This window comes from Hypanus sabinus, chromosome 28 (genome assembly GCF_030144855.1).
Source record: "Hypanus sabinus isolate sHypSab1 chromosome 28, sHypSab1.hap1, whole genome shotgun sequence".
NCBI classification, from domain to species: domain Eukaryota; kingdom Metazoa; phylum Chordata; class Chondrichthyes; order Myliobatiformes; family Dasyatidae; genus Hypanus; species Hypanus sabinus.
The window spans coordinates 23,950,159-23,966,679 of record NC_082733.1 but is presented as its reverse complement, the minus strand read 5'-3'; the positions used below and the strand labels follow the sequence as shown (position 1 = coordinate 23,966,679).

At 38.9% G+C, this 16,521-nt stretch overlaps 1 protein-coding gene across 1 annotated transcript in view; it reads left to right on the top strand.

The window, feature by feature from the left end:
* The window catches only part of LOC132382315 (protein FAM227B-like), a 235,453-nt gene extending 222,941 nt beyond the window's left edge, over positions 1 to 12,512 (top strand). Inside the window, exons 11-12 of the mRNA XM_059952449.1 lie at positions 3,038 to 3,147; positions 12,327 to 12,512. Of these exons, the coding sequence (XP_059808432.1) occupies positions 3,038 to 3,147; positions 12,327 to 12,512 (296 nt within the window). The remainder of the gene's footprint in view (positions 1 to 3,037; positions 3,148 to 12,326) is intronic.
* Positions 12,513 to 16,521: the final 4,009 nt, after the last annotated feature.

The window sequence follows — 16,521 nt, the reverse complement described above, 5'->3', positions numbered from 1 at the left end:
CACATCAGCAATCTTTTTTTTTGCATAAAATGCAGCAGTCGCGATCCTGGAGCTGGTCTTTCTGGTCAGAAGATGTGATATAACATCAAATATTTTCTCTGCATGAGACACACACCTGTCAGCTATCATCCAATGGATGGTTTGAAACTTTCCCAAGATCAATTGAAGCTTTCAGGAGCAAAAGAAAACTGTTTTTGGCATTAATTTTAAAAGAAACATGACTTAACACTCTATACATTTAGCAGTCAATTAAAAGATCAGTCATCTCTTAACAGGCTACAGGTGTTTCTGTATACATTTATTTTGGTTCCTGTGTAGTTGACACTTTGACTTATCTAGTGAAATCTATCATTTCTTTTCAAGCATGAATCTATTATGCATGGGTTCTCACTCTCAGTGCGTATATCATTCACCAATACTTACTTCAGTGTCTCTTTCAGAGAACCTTGGTACTCTCTCCGTCCCCTCTCACCTTCATACTAGCTGTTTTCTCTTTGCTAGTCCTCACGAAGTGTCTCAGCCCGAAACGTCGACTGTACTACTTCCTATAGATGCTATCTGGCCTGCTGCGTTCCATCAGCATTTTGTGTGCGTTGCTTCTCTTTGCTATTGTCTGTTTAGCATGGAGAGTGTGCTGTTAACAGCTAATACCCCTGGTTTGCTGTTCGATAAAATGGAGGCTGCTGCAATAAATGTGTGTTCCTATATTGATTGATTCATGAATCTTTTTGAGTGCAAACTACACTAAAACTGCACAATGGTTGTTTCTAGCAAATTCTGTCTTTTTATTAAGGGTGACCCAATTTAACACTTTGCAATTTCTAAGCAATTGTGTTGGTTCGGAGACGTACTGTAAGAGTTCAATTAACTACTTTTGTTCTCAGTTCACATTTTTTGAATAGAAATTCACAATGTTCCTCAAGATGTGAGCTCATGTTATCTGGATTATTAGATCTTTTCAATTTAGTTAATATATATATCTGTATCTTATTAAAAAATTGTATATTCTTCACCAAAATATTAGCTCATTCTTTGGTATCAAAGCTATCACTCTCATTAAGAACAATCAAGAGGGAATGTGCAGATGCTGGAAATCCAAGCAACACACACAAAAACCTGAGGAACTCAACAGGCCAGGCAGCATCTGTGAAAAAGAGTATGCTCGCCATTTCAGGCTGAGCCCCTTCAGCAGGTCATTAAGAAAATATTCTGCAACTTTTAAGCAGTTTAGTTTCTCTCAATGGTTTATCTTCTGTCTGAGCTGACAAAGCTTTGTATATATACACTCAGTGGCCATCTGTACACTGATCAGCCAATCATGTGACAGCAACTCAATGCATAAAAGCATGCAACATCGTCAAGAGGTTCGGTTGTTGTTCAGACCAAGCATCACAATGGGGAACAAATGTGATCTAAGTGACCTTGACTGTGGAATGATTGTTGGTGCCAGATGGGGTGATATGCATTTTTCAGAAACTGCTGATCTCCTGGGAATTCACACACAGCATTCTCTGGAGTTTTCAGGAAATGGTGCAAGAAGCAAAAAATATCCAGTGAGCAGCAGTTCTGTGGGTGAAAATGCCTTGATAATGAGAGAGGTTAGAGGAGAATGGCCAGACTGGTTCAAGCTGACAGGAAGACATTAACTGAAATGTCTACATGTTCCTTCAGTGGTGTGCAGAGCAGCTTCTCTGAACACATAACAGATTGAACTGGAAGTGGATGGGCCACAGCAGCAGAAGACCACAAACGTACACTCAGTGGCCGCTGTAGTTGGTGCAGGAGGTTCATAATAAAGTGGCCACTGAGTGTATGTATATCCTCAGTTCATGGGACACCATGTATCAGCATCTTTTGATATCAATTTCTTATACTGGGGAAACCGATAGATCAGGTTCTTCTCAATTAAAAATAGGTGGTAAGTTTGCAGAGTGTTTATTTGATTTGTAGCAGCAACAATATATTTGTCATCCTATCAATATGTTCAAACTATTGTGACCTTTTACTAAGCCTTCTGGAAAACTCTGAGCAGCATTGGTACCCAAAAAAATCTACAAGTTTCAATTTAAATGGCCACAAAGCTGCCAATTCATGATGTTATTCCAACTTACAGTAGTTCATCAATGTTTTTAAAGGAAGGTAATTTTTATATCTTTACCCAGAATAAATTAGTTTGCATTTGAAAGTTCTGTTTATTCTATTACATTTCAAAGATAACATTTTAATTTTCTATTTGCGTATCACAAAGAGTGTACAATAATGTAGGAAAACAATACTTGGCTGAAATGGAGGAGAATATTTGCTCCAGCTGTTTCTATGTCAATTTGTCTGTTACCCTATTTTATAATCAGTGCCATATAACAATTTCAAAAACAAAATAGTATACAGGATTTATTTATTTGTGATCAACTATTTTACCACATAATGATTCTCATTGCAGAGTTAATTTGAATATTCTGGATTCCCATTTCAGAAAAGTTGCCCTAAATTTTAAGATTCAAATGTAATGTACTTGAACATGCATAAAATGTAATTAAACCTAATTCTGAAATCATAAAATTTTGATCAAACAGCTCCTTCAAGAGATTAATCAATATTCTGCATTTATTATTGAACCATTATGAATGGTTTTATTAGTTGCTTTGCTCTCCTTTGTAACTGCTACTTCTCTTGATTAACCTTTTTTAATTTTAGCAAGTCAGCCAATCACTTGCATACTTTATTTTAATTACCCTTTCACCACTGCTCCCACGCATCTTGATGTCACAAATTCATGAAGTGTGCCATATTTTTAAAATTATGAACCATCATTAAGTTTATCAATGCAAAAAAAAATGAAACCAGGAAATAGTTTGACAGCCTGTTTCCTGGTACTGCCATTGGAAATAATGGCTGCTCAGCTTCTACTATTAAGAGCAGCTGTTAAGAATAAGAAAAATATTTCCTTATGGGCTTTCCCCAGAAATGGCCACATTGGTTTTTTTTATCTCTTAAAAAAGTTGCTGATCGTTTTTTTTTTGATTTTTTGATTTTCTAGCCACATTCCATTTCAAATTTGATCTGGATGAGGAAATAGCAAACAATGGCAATCTGACAAAGGGAGATCCAACAACTCTGAAAGCCTCACCTCCAGTTCATAAGATTGAGGTACGTCTCCCTTTTCTGGATACTCTGTGAGCAGGAGTGCATTGCAATTTAAGGGCCAGTGAGGACAGTTTAGAATTGCTAAGGCAGTGAAGGCCAATCATCTAAGTGAAAATCAAATTCAATATAACAATGGAACAATAAAATACTGGCAATTTCAGGAGGTTGCTTGACATGTCAATCATAAGATATTAACATATAAAGGAGAGAACTGTAGCAATTAAGGCATTTTCTTCAAGTATTCCCTTAGCAATGTTTGACAATCCATCACTTACCAGGGTCTAGAATGCTGTGTTGTTATTTATGGGGAGAAAGAGTTGGGGTGCTGGGGTATGTTGTGGTGTTTAAAGATGTGAAGACTTGCTTTTGTGGTGCAATTGATTGAAAGAGCTAATTGCTTCTTTGAAGAACCCCAAAGGTCTCTAGCCTATACTAGGATTTGTGAATATTTTGAAGATTTTCACATCTTTGCAGTCCTGCCCTTATTCACGTGAATGCCCATTCAAGTGAATGTAATAGATACCCCACTGTCAGGGTGTTTCAGCCAGCTAACATAAACCCTCAAAACAGATAATTCATCCAATACCATTTGTGGAACCTTACTGCATTTTAGTATGCCTACAAGTTCACATATTAATCAACAGCACCTAAATACCTAAATATGAATTCCTTAAACTTTTTTAGAAACATAGAAAGCCTATAGCACAATACAAGTCTTTCAGCCCACAAAGCTGTGCCAAACATGTCCTTACCCAAGAAATTACCTAGAGTTACCCACAGCCCTCTATTTTTCTGAGCTCCATGTGCCTGTGCAGGAGTCTCTTATTGTATCATCGCCAGCAGCCCATTCCACACACTCACCCACTCTCTGCATAAAAACTTACCCCTGACATCTCCTCTGTACCTACTTCCAATCACCTTAAAATGGTGCCCTCTCCTGCTAGCTATTTCAGCCCTGGGAAAAAGCATCTGACTATCTATACAATCAATGCCTCTCATCATCTTATACACATCAGTCAGGTCACCTCTCATCCTCTGTCACTCCAAAGTGAAAAGGCCAAGTTCATTCAACCTATTCTCATAAGGCATGCCCCCCAATCCAGACAATGTCCTTGTAAATCTCCTCTGCACCCTTTTCACATCCTTCCTATAGTGAGGCGACCAGAAATGAGCACAGTACTCCACGTGGGGTGTGACCAGGGTCCTATATAGCTGCAACATTACCTCTCGGCTCCTAAACTCAATCCCACAAAGCCCAATGCATCCTATGCTTTCTTAACCACAGAGTCATCCTGCACAGCAGCTTTGAGTATCCAATGGACTCGGACCCCAAGATCCCTCAGATCCTCCATACTGCCAAGAGTCTTAACATTAATACTATATTCTGCCATCATAATCGACCTATCAATGTCTCGCTGTAACCTCTGACAGCCCTTCACACTATCCAACACACCTCCAATCTTTGTGAATTCAGCAAAATTACTAAGCCATCCCTCCACTTCTTCATCCAGGTCAATTATAAAAATCACGAAGAGTAGGGGTCCCAGAACAGATCCCTAAGGCACACCACTGATGACCAACCTCCATGCAGAACATGACCCATCTACAACCACTCTTTGTCTTCTGTGGGCAAGCCAGTTCTGGATCCAAAAAGCAATGACTCCTTGGATCCCATGCCTCTTTACATTTTCAATAAGCCTTGCATGGGGTACCTTATCAAATGCCTTGCTAAAATACATGTATCAATTGCCTTGCTGAAATCAATATACTACTACTGGAAAAACTCACCAAATATTGACATATGTTATCATCATCAGCATTATTATGTGCTGTGTTGTATAATGTAAGCTATCATGGTCTAATTGACCATAGTTGTTCTTGGCAAATTTTTCCACAGGAGTGGTTTGCCACTGCCTTCTTCGGGGCAGTGTCTTTACAAGACGGGTGACCCCAGCCATTATCAGTATGCATGGGGTATAAGCCACGCATGGGGTACCTTATCAAATGCCTTGCTGAAATCCATATACACTACATCTACTGCTCTACCTTCATCAATGTGTTTAGTCACATCCTCAAAAAATTCGATCAGGCTTGTTAGGCATGTCCTACCTTTCAAAAAGCCATGCTGACTATTCCTAACCATATTATGCTTCTGCAAATGTTCATAAATCCTGCCTCTCAAGATCATCTCCATCAACTTACCAAGCACTGAAGTAAGACTCACTGGTCTATAATTTCTTGGGCTATATCTAATCCCCTTCTTGAATACTGGAACAACATCCGCAAACCTCCAATCCTCCAGAACCTCTCCCGTCCCCATTGATGATGCAAAGATCATCACCAGAGGCTCAGCAATCTCCTCCCTCCCCTCCGACTGGAGCCTAGGGTACATGTGTCCAGTCCCGGTGACTTATCTAACTTGATGCTTTTCAAAAGCTCCAGCACATCTACATGCTCAAGCCTCTCAGTCCACTGTAAGTCATCTCTACAATTGCCAAGATCCTTTTCCGTAGTGAATACTGAAGCAAAGTACTCATTAAGTACCTCTGCTATCTCCTCTGGTTCCATATACACTTTTCCACTGTCACACTTCATTGGTCCTATTCTCTCACATTTTAAACTCTTGCTCTTCACATACTTGTAGAATGCCTTGGGGTTTTCCTTAATCCTGTCCGCTAAGGTCTTCTCATGGCCCCTTCTGGCTCTTCTAATTTATTTCTTAAGCTCCTTCCTATTAGCCTTATAAATCTTCTAGATCTCTATCATTACCTAGTTTTTTGAACCTTATGAATCTTTGTATACTGCGACTCCTGTACCCTACCATTCTTTCCCTGTCTCATTGGAATGTACATATGCAGAACTCCACGCAAATATCCCCTGAACATTTGCCACGTTTCTTCCCTGAGAACATCTGTTCCCAATTTATGCTTCCAAGTTCCTGCCTGATAGCCTCATATTTCCTCTTACTCTAGTTAAACAATTTCCTAACTTGTCTGTTCCTATCCTTCTCCAATACTATGGTAAAGGAGGTAGAATTGTGATCACTATCTCCAAAATGCTCTCCCACTGAGAGATCTGACACCTGACTAGGTTCATTTCCCAATAGCAGATCAAGTACAGCCTCTCCACTTTTTGGCTTATCTCTATATTGTATCAAAAAACCTTCTTGAAAACACATAACAAACTCCACCCCATCTAAACCCCTTGCTCTAGGGATATGCCAATTGATATTTCAGAAATTAAAATCTCCCACCACGACAACTCTGTTATTAATTCACCTTTCCAGAATCTGACTCCCTATCTGCTCCTTGATGTCCTTATCACTATTGGGTAATCTATAAAAAAACACCCAGTAGACTTATTGACCCTTTCCTGTTCCTAACTTCCACCCGTAGACTTCGTAGACAATCCCTCCATGTCTTCCTCCTTTTCTGCAGCCATGACACTATCTCTGATCACCAGTGCTATGCCTCCACCCCTTTTGCCACCCTGTCTGTACTTACTGAGACATCGAAAGCCTGGCACTCGAAGTAACTGTTCCTGCCCCTGAGCCATCTAAGTCTCTGTAATGGCCACAACATCATAGCTCCAAGAACTGATCCAGGCTCTAAACTCATTCACTTAATAAAACATTATCACCAAAGCATCCTATTTTCTCAATTCTGATGAAGGACCTTGGACTTGAGACCTTAACTTTGTTTCTTCTTCCACAGATACTGCTCGAGGGGTTCCAGCATTTTCTGTTTTTTTTTTCAGAATTCTAGCATCTGCAGTTGTTCTGTTTTTTATCCCCATTTCAGGGTACTGATTGGCAACTCTGCGTTAGCCAGTGGGTTGGAAGGGGGGTTGTGAACCATCAAGGGATGATCAGCAAGCAATCCATTGGAGAGCAAAATTATTTTACACACAAAGAGGGATAAAACTCACAACTGTAGGAATTTCATGCTGTTGGTAGCAAGTGGAATGTTCAGGGTAGTTACAGATGAAAAATGATATAAAGGAATTGGCAATACAAAAAAGGCCAGTATTGGGGGGGGGAAAGCAAAAAGTTTTAGAGGATTGTACAGCTGAAACAGTTTACTATGAAAGGAAATTGCTCAGGTAGTCACCAGCCTTCTCTTAAAATTACCTGAACAGACATTGTTGAATATTATGTCTGAAAGATAGAACCTCAAAGAAAATGGCGTGTTGCCAATAAAACAAGCTGGAAGTCCTCAGCTGTTAAGTAACATCTGAGAAAAAAAAACACAAACTAAAGGAGCAGAACTTGCTGGTCTGATCTTCTCACCTTGAATCACCGCTTGTGGTCACCCCACACTAGTAATTCAGTTCTAGATGCAGAGGGCTATCATACCACTGTGTCTAGACTCCAGTGGCATGATGAACAGCAGCAGGCCTCTCAGGAATACCCTGAAGAAGTTCCATCCCTGAATCTGACCTGAAAATTTACAGTCCTGAAGAGCCATCACAGCTGTAGGCATTATATAATAGCTTTTAAATGCGTACAAAACCTGGGGTCAATTAGAAGTAAATCCTTTAAAAATTATTATTCTCAAAAATATTTTAAAAGGTAATCAATTAAAATATTTTTGAATAATTAAGCACACCTGAATGAACAGAAATAATTTTTTGAAGTTACTCTTTGCCTCTTATTCCACAGTCTGACAATAAAATCTAAGGTGATTGAGCATCTGGTTTCAAATAGGATTTGCAAGCACTTGGGAAAATATGGGCCTATTTGGAATAGTCAATGGGGCTTTGAGAGGTGTAAATTATCTCTTATGAAATTGATAGAGATTTTTCAGGGATGATGAAGATGATTGATTAGGATAAGGCTGGGATTATTGTCTACGTGGACTTTAGCATGGCATTTGACGAGGCCCTTCAAGGTAGCCATTTCTGCTGCTGTCTGTAAGGAGTTGTATATGCTCTTAGTGACTATGTGTGTTTCTTCTGGGAGCTCTGGTTTCCTCCCACATTCAAAACACATATAGATTAATAGGTTAGGCAGCATCTATAGAGAGAAGCGCTGTCAACGTTTCAGACTGAGACCCTTCGATGAAGGGTCGACGAAGGGCCGAAATGTCGACAGCGCTTCTCCCTATAGATGCTGCCTGGCCTGCTGTGTTCCACCAGCATTTTGTGTGTGTGTTGTTGTTTGAATTTCCAGCATCTGCAGATTTCCTTGTGTTTGTAGATTAGTAGGTTAATTGGTCACATGGGTGTACTTGAGTGGCAGGGTCTGGTTGGGCCAGAAGGAACTGTTAACTGTGCTGTACCTCTAAATAAAATAGTATTAATCTTCTAGATCAGCTATGTGGGATACACAGTGACTTGGTAGAATGGAATCAAAATTGGCTTGGCTATTGAGGACAAGGTAGTGGTGAAGGAGTGTTTCTCTGACTGGAGTTATACAACCGGTGGTATTCTGCAAGGATCAGTGCTGAGATCTTGTGCAACAAACAATTTCCTGGAAGAACTCAATGGATCAAGCAGCATCTGTGAGAGAAAAGGAATTGTCAAAATTTTGAGTCGGAGGCCCTACATCAGAACTGGGATCTCTGTTGTTTGTGATGTATATGAATGATTTGGATGAAAATGTAGATGGACTGATTAAAAGGTTTGCAGAGACACAGAGATTTATGGTGTTGTGGATTGTCAAAGGATTCAGCAGGATTCAGTCGGAGATTGGGGGGGGGGGGTGTGGAGAAATAGCAGAGGAGTTGCACTTTGGAGGTCAAAAGAGAGAGGAAGTTAAACAGAGAAATGGCAGAACCCTTGGAGCCTTGATGTCCAGAGGGATCTTGGGATGCAAGTCCATTGCTTCCTGAAAGCAGCAACACAAGTAGAAAGGAAAGAAAAAGCCTGCAGCTGCTTGCCTTTGTCAATCAGGGTACTGAGTATAAATATCAGCAAGTGTACAGCTGTGGTTGGGCTATACTTGGAGTATGTGTATTTCTCTGTGGCATTTACATGAAGGATTTGGAAGCTTTGGAAAGGTAGTAGAAGAGGTTCATCAGGATGCTGCTAGGATTAGAGAGGTACTAGTTAGAGGGGAAATTGAACAAACTTCAATTGTTTTCATGATATGCTCAGATGCTGAGGGGGGACCTGATAGAAGCTTATAAAATTATGAATGGTGTAGAACGGATAAATAGAGGCTTTTCCTGTGGTTTAAAAGTCACACACCAGTGAGGATAGCATTATGCTCTGTAGAGAACATTTAAGAAAAAAATGTGCAAGTTAAATTTTTTTTTACAATGAGAGTGGTTGGTGCCGGGAATGCATGGTGGTGAAAGGAGAAATGATAGTAACATTTAAGAGGCAGTTAGACTGGCAATAAGTATGCAGGGAATTGGGGGGGGGGGTATAAATCATGTACAGACAGGTGAGATTAGTTTAATTTGACATATGGTTGGCACAGATGCCATGGGCAGAAGAGCCTATTCCGTGTTCTGCTGTTCTATGTTCTATGAATCTGACAGTAATATCAGGACATCTGTGATTCATACTACTGCCTTAAAGAGTGAATGCTGGGCACTCTGTTCAGAACAGTCAACATTTACCAATAGCATTAGTGTGAACTTTTCAGGCTATTGACTCTCATTGTATCTTAAGAATTGCTTATTTCTTTAGTTATTTTATTTATCTAAAAATACAGAGTGGAACAGGCCCTTCTGGCCCAATGAGCTGTGTTACCCAGCAACCCACCTGTTTATTCTGAGCCTACTCACAGGACAATTTACAATGACCAATTAACCTACCAACTAGTGCGTCTTTGGACTGTGGGAGGAGCCCCACACGTTCACGGGAAGGATGTACTAACTCCCTGCAGATGGCACTGGAATTGAACTCTGAACTCAAATGCCCCAAGCTGTAATAGTGTCACACTAACTGCTATGCCCCATTAATCTATTATTCTGCTTTACTAAAATGAGAACATTTGTGGTGATATACTCAGAGAGATGACTGTGTTGACATTTGGCTTTCTTCTTTGTGAATGCATTGTTCAACCATTTTTGAATGTTAATTTTTTTAAGAAGCTGATTGGCCCAGTATAGATATTAGTGCATTATTGAGAATGTGTTGGTATACCTATCCATCTACTATTTTTCCTAAGTAGTAGAGAATCACACCTTAATCAATGCTTTCAGTTGGAAAGTGAAAGATAATAAATGTATTCATATTAAAAGGAGGTAAATAGCTGGTATAACAGGGATGGAGTTCTTGGATTGTTGCATCAATCAGAGGTATGAATTAATATAGTTGAGGCAAATTAGAAGATAAGTGAGGTGGGTTCAATAACTTTTTTAACCAACTGCAGTTTTTGAAGGGTTGTGTGATGATGGAAAAAATTGGATGTGCAAGGAGAGGATGCTCATATTTCCCAGTCTCTAACCATGACAAAAACCCTATGATTTCCTATTTTAGTGACCTGTTTTTGGCCACTACAGTGCATTGTGCTGTTATGTTTTTGAAAGTAGAGGGTGTGCACTTCCTTCTCTAGTAAAAGACAAAATACACTCAGTGGTGATGATATTATGTACTGTGCCTTCTGTACCTAATAAAATGGCTGCTGAGTGTATATTCGTGGTCTTCTTCTATAGCTCATCCACTTCAAGGTTCAACGTGTTGTGTATTCAAAGACGTTCTTCTGCAACCACCTTTGTAATGTATGGTTACTTGAATTTCTGTCACCTTCCTGTCAGCTTGAACCAGCCTGGCCATTCTCCTCTGACATCTCTCATTTACCAGGTGTATTTGCCACAGTACTGCTGCTCACTGGGTGTTGTCTTTTTTCTTGTGCACCATTCTCTGTGAATTCTAGAGATTGCTGTGTGTGAAAATCCCAGGATATCACCAGTTTCTGAGATACTCAAACAACCCTGTCAGGCACCAACAGTTATTCCATGGTCAGCAACACTTAGATAAAATTTCTTCTCTGTTCTGATGTTTGGTCTGAACAACAACTGAACCTCTTGACCATATCTACATACTTCTATGCATTGAGTTGCTGCCACATGATTGGCGAGTTAGATATTTGCATTAACAAGCAGGTGTACAGGTGTATCTAATGAAGTAGTCACTGAGTGTACAATATGCTCTCAAGTATGATGCCATCTATATGATGTGCGTACCATAACTAAGTAGTAGCTGACAACGTGTATGAGATTTGTGCGCTTGGGATCATTAAATATCTTCCTCCTCTATGACCAGCTCTTGATATTAACCTGCTTTGACATATCATTTTCAGAGGGTTCTTTGTGAACAGAAGTGCTCCACTAGCTTCCAGCCTCTTTAAAGCAGATTTTGAACACAGCCACCTGGAAATGCAGTGCCCATTGCTTTGTTGAGCTTGAAGTGAACATTTCTCAATGACTGCACAGCGACTTTTGACTTAAAGAGGCATTGCCATGACTTCAGCAGTGTGCATTTGGTGCTCAAAATTCTGAAATTAAGATCAATACAGTAGCAGGAATGACACTATTTAAATGCTCTAATCATTCCTCAGAACTGTGGACATGCGATTTCAGATACTACAGATGGGCACCTATTCCTGACTGGAATGACTGGGTCACTTTTATCATGATTACAGTCTGCATATTCTTGTACTGCTTCTGAGCTAGGATTATATGACGATGGAAGAAATGGAATGTGCAAGGGGAGGACCTGATATAAGTGCATCCTCATCTTTCAGAATCTCTGGCCATGACAAAAATTCTATGATCAAGGTGCCACAATAGAGTAGCTGTTAGCGTGATGGTCACTTCTGGCGTCCTCTGTAAGAAGTCTGTACGTACTCCCTGTGGAACGCATCGGTCTTTTCTGGGTGCTCTGGTTTCCTCAAATAGTCCAAAGACATACAGGGTACAGGTTAGTAGCTTAATTGGTCATTGTAAATTGCTCCATGACTAGGTTAGGGTTAAATTGGGGGTGTCAGGGTTGCTGGGCAGTGTGACTCGGAGGGCATAGTTAGCGCTGTGTCTCTAAATAAATAAATAAATTCTAGAATGGAGTTGAAGTGCAATTTAAAAAGAATCAAGACCATAATTTGCCTCTGTAGTGTTGAACATTAACTGAAAGGTCCTGTGGTACTTCTTTTATTTTAGAAAAACAAAAATCTCTGAATGTTGTATTTTACTATACTATTAAACAGTTACTAATATATTTTATCCTTATAGTCATCTTATATTGGCCTGGGCCCAGAATTCAGACATGTTCTTTTCAGATTTTCTGGTCGAAGCCCTTTGGTTTCTCACTTCCTCAACATGAAGAAGATAGAAGGGAGAAGTTTAGGTACCATGGGACCAAAACTGAAATGGAGTGAAATTTCCAAAGATTCATATCCTTTACTTCTATCAAGTTGATATGTATTTAGATATTGTTTTAAACTTTATCACTAATGAAAAATTATGCAGTAATAATAGGGAGCCAGATTGAGCATAATCTAATCCCTTTTAAAACAATTCAAGAGAATTAAATTGTTTTACAACTACAAAAGGTAAGTTTGTACATATATTTCAGTAACAAAAGTGAATTAAAACTATAAATTACATTAAATTTACCTGTTCTCTTTTCAATCAGGATAAGCAATGCCATTCAACACAATCAATTGGAGAACATTGCTAGTATAAAGTTGAGAGGCTGGATGCAAAATTAATTCAACCTCTCATTTCAGTTCATGTGTGGAGCTGAGCAGCAAGCAGAGTGGGAGGTCAAAAGCTTTGGCATCTGGCCTTCAGATGCTCTCTTGATTTCTGTGCTGTAGAGCACAGACATGGAAGCGGGAGATGAGCAGATCTATAAAGAATGTCCTCACTCTACAGAACTTTAATAGTCCTGAACAGATACAGAACTGCATGAAAAGTATATGTGGCAGAGGCCCTGTACAATATGACTGCTGATGTACCACATTTGAATTTGGCCAAACAGGCTGAAGTAAAAATCTGTTACATATCTCAATGAAATTATAAACCTTTTCAATGCAGAAGTATTTTATGATATTTAGCTTGTTAATACAAGGTCATTTGAAAGGCAAAACTCTGAAAACTAAATCAGCAACTTAGTATTAATGTGAATGAAAATATTTAGGGGGACATGAGGCTGAATTTGGGTGGCAGGTATAGAGATGCTTCCCTCCACTAGTCTGCAGGTCACTTTTGGGCAAGGTGTAGCATGTGCTTAGCAACCCCTCCCCCCCCAGCCCCAGATCAGTGTCAGGCGAAGCCACGGGAGCAGGTGGTAGATGGTCGTATGAGCAGCTGGTGCATACCACGAGTCCTGGTTACATGACCACTGACACCAGGCAAACAATCTCTGAAGAATATTGATAATGGCTGATGTCACCTGCCTTGTAAAGACATTATCCAGAAGAAGGCAATAGCAAACCATTTCGGAGAAAAATTTGCCAAGAAGAATAATAGTCATGGATAGGCGGTGATCAACCACATCATACGACGTGGCACATAGCAAATGAACAAATGGCTAAATAAATTTTATACCAATATTGCCATTCTCATTCATCAATAAGATTAACAAAGGGCTGAATAAGAATCTGAATGTGGTTAGTCACACAGCGAGACATGAACTTGTTAAATTAGTTTGTTTGAGATTCATAGCTCATTTAAAATAGAAAACATGGAATCACTTATGGCAGATGAAGTTCTTCAAATTCTAATAAAGCTTGTCTTCTGTACATTTACTTTAGAAATGTTTAATCTAGGAACTATTTTAATAATTTGGACTTTGTTCTACACCTAGACTCTTTACAAAAAGTTTGTTGAAAATTTCATTACTGAATTCAGATTTTCATATCATTGCGGAGTATCTCATTGGAGGAAATGTGAAAATATACTGTAGCCATGTTGTCTTACACCAAATTACATCTGTTGTCCCCTGATACAATGTAGGCATCATTGTTTACATATTAAACTAATGTCTTTCGGAACTAAAGATCATCTTAATTAGTATTATCCTTCCTAAATGTATAATTGCTTCCAGCAGGCAAGTTTGCCAGAAGGTTTAGCTGTTTTCCCAAGGCAGTTGCTTCATTCAAATCATCTTTACTGTTATCTTCATAGCCATCACCTCCCTTTGTATGGCAAAATACTCCCAGCAGATAGTTTACAACATGGATATCCACTTTAACATTTTACATGAATCTTAACCCTACTAAACATATAGGTCCCCTGAGGAAGGAAAACCACTAGCACATAATCTTGCAAATTTTAGACTGTGTCTGAGATTCAATGGCAAGGGTGGTTTACATGCAAAATATTCATTTGTGATTCCACAATGTTAAAGTTGTCATTGTTATTATTTTTCATGCAATTCAAGAGTTAATTGTATTTTTCTATCAGTCTTATTAAAACTGCAGATTGCTTCTGGCATTTCAAGCTTTACAAAGCAATTCTAGTCATCTTTATGATTGCTTAAGGAAAGGCGAAGTATCTGATGCATTAACTAAATAAGATACCAAACAGCGAGATCAGATTTGCAGAGTAATGTACCGTTTAGTGGATTGTTTGGAAATAATCTTCAAATTAATTTAAAAATTAAAAGATGGCAATCTGGTACAATGGCTTGTCATTCAAGTTTGTAAATCAGATTTAGTCTATGTTGCTTCCTACAGTAATCTTTTAGACATGCAAACATTGATGTTTATTTACTAATATGTTAATATGTTGAGATTTTTGAGGATGGGAATCCTTTTGTAAAATAAATCTGTCTTGCTGAACTGAGATACTGCTGTGTCAAAGAGATGTGGGAACAGGGTAAGGCTAATAGGTGTTTCAAACGTGCTACCTGGATGTGTGGAGCATTGCATTTTAATGTTGGTTCTTAGTTGTCTATGAAGAACAACTGTATAATTAGCCTCTGCAGTGAATATTTCATCATCTATTCTGTTTATCTACCCCAACTCTAGATAAAGTGATCATACTTTTTTGTAGGATTTGAATATGTTTTTGTGTCACCAATAGAAGCCAGTTCTATCTGCAGAAATACCAAAAGAACCCTCTCACTGCCTCCAACTCATTAACCTGCAGAACAAAGAGTTTGGCTTGATAGCTTTGAATGCTTTCTAGACATCATTCTGAAGTACACAGAATATAAATCAGCACAACCCATGATGGTGTGCTGAACTAATTACACCAGTATTTAAACTAATCCCTTCTGCTTCCATGTTATTCCAAAGATGCATTTTATTAAATGTTTCAATGTGCATATGACAAATAAAGCTAGTCTTTATCCTTATTTATTCTCTGCCCATTCGTGTGTCTATCTATCTTTTTAAGTGTTATCGTAGTTGACTCCACTACCACCTCTGGCAGCAAATTCCAGACCCACCGCTTTCTGTGTAAATAATAACTTGTCCCTCACACCTCCTTTGAACTTATCTCCTCTTATAGGCATGCTCTCTAGTGTAAGACATTTTGACACAGGGTAGAAAGCATTCCGGCTGTCTACTCTCTGCCTCTCACAATCTTCTAAACTACTGTCAGATCTCACCTCTATCTCCACGGCTCCAGGGGAAACAACCCAAGTTTGTCAACCTCTCATTATGAGTTATGAGCTCTAAGTACTCCATAGAATCCAGGTAAACCTCTTCTACACTCTCTCTAAAGTCTCTGCATCCTTCCTATAGTGGACTGATGAGAATTGAATGGAGTACAGTCCTTCAGAATGGCCCAAGCATAGCTTTATAAAGCTGCAACGTAACTTCCTGACTTTTGAACTCAATGCCTCGACTAAAGAAAAACATTATATACTGTTTCTTTACTATATGTAACTAAATTGTATCAGTTAGCCATCATGTTAGCCACATTTTATCCATGGTATGACAAAACTGGGAGGATGCTTAGCTGTAATTTTACTAAATGGATCCAATCTTGAATCTATTTCCAACTTGCCAACCAAGTTAAACACGATAAGGAAATGAGGAAATACAATGCCTCTTTCTCAGTAATCAAGTGATCTCTGTTTCTTTTACATTTACTATAAACACATGTACCATTGAAACAGTAACTCACAGAAACCCATTCCTGTATTCAATTTTGACATGGGAAATCTAATTAGAACTCTCAGGCAAATAAAAACCTTGGGTAAGTCATTAAACAGTACCAGAAACTGGTATTATAATGAAGCAATACTTAATAGATTAATGGCTATTTGGAACTGTTCACAAATATTGGAGTGTTCAACACTCAGGAGCCATGGAGACATTTAACTGTTTACATCCTGTTGTAATGTCTATACAGTTTCACATAAGGTATTGGAATTGATTACCTGGAATCTGAGCTTCAAACATTGGGGAATGAGAGACTCACTGAGACACTGTTTTCAGAAGACAGTCAATAGACAATAGGTGCAGAAGTA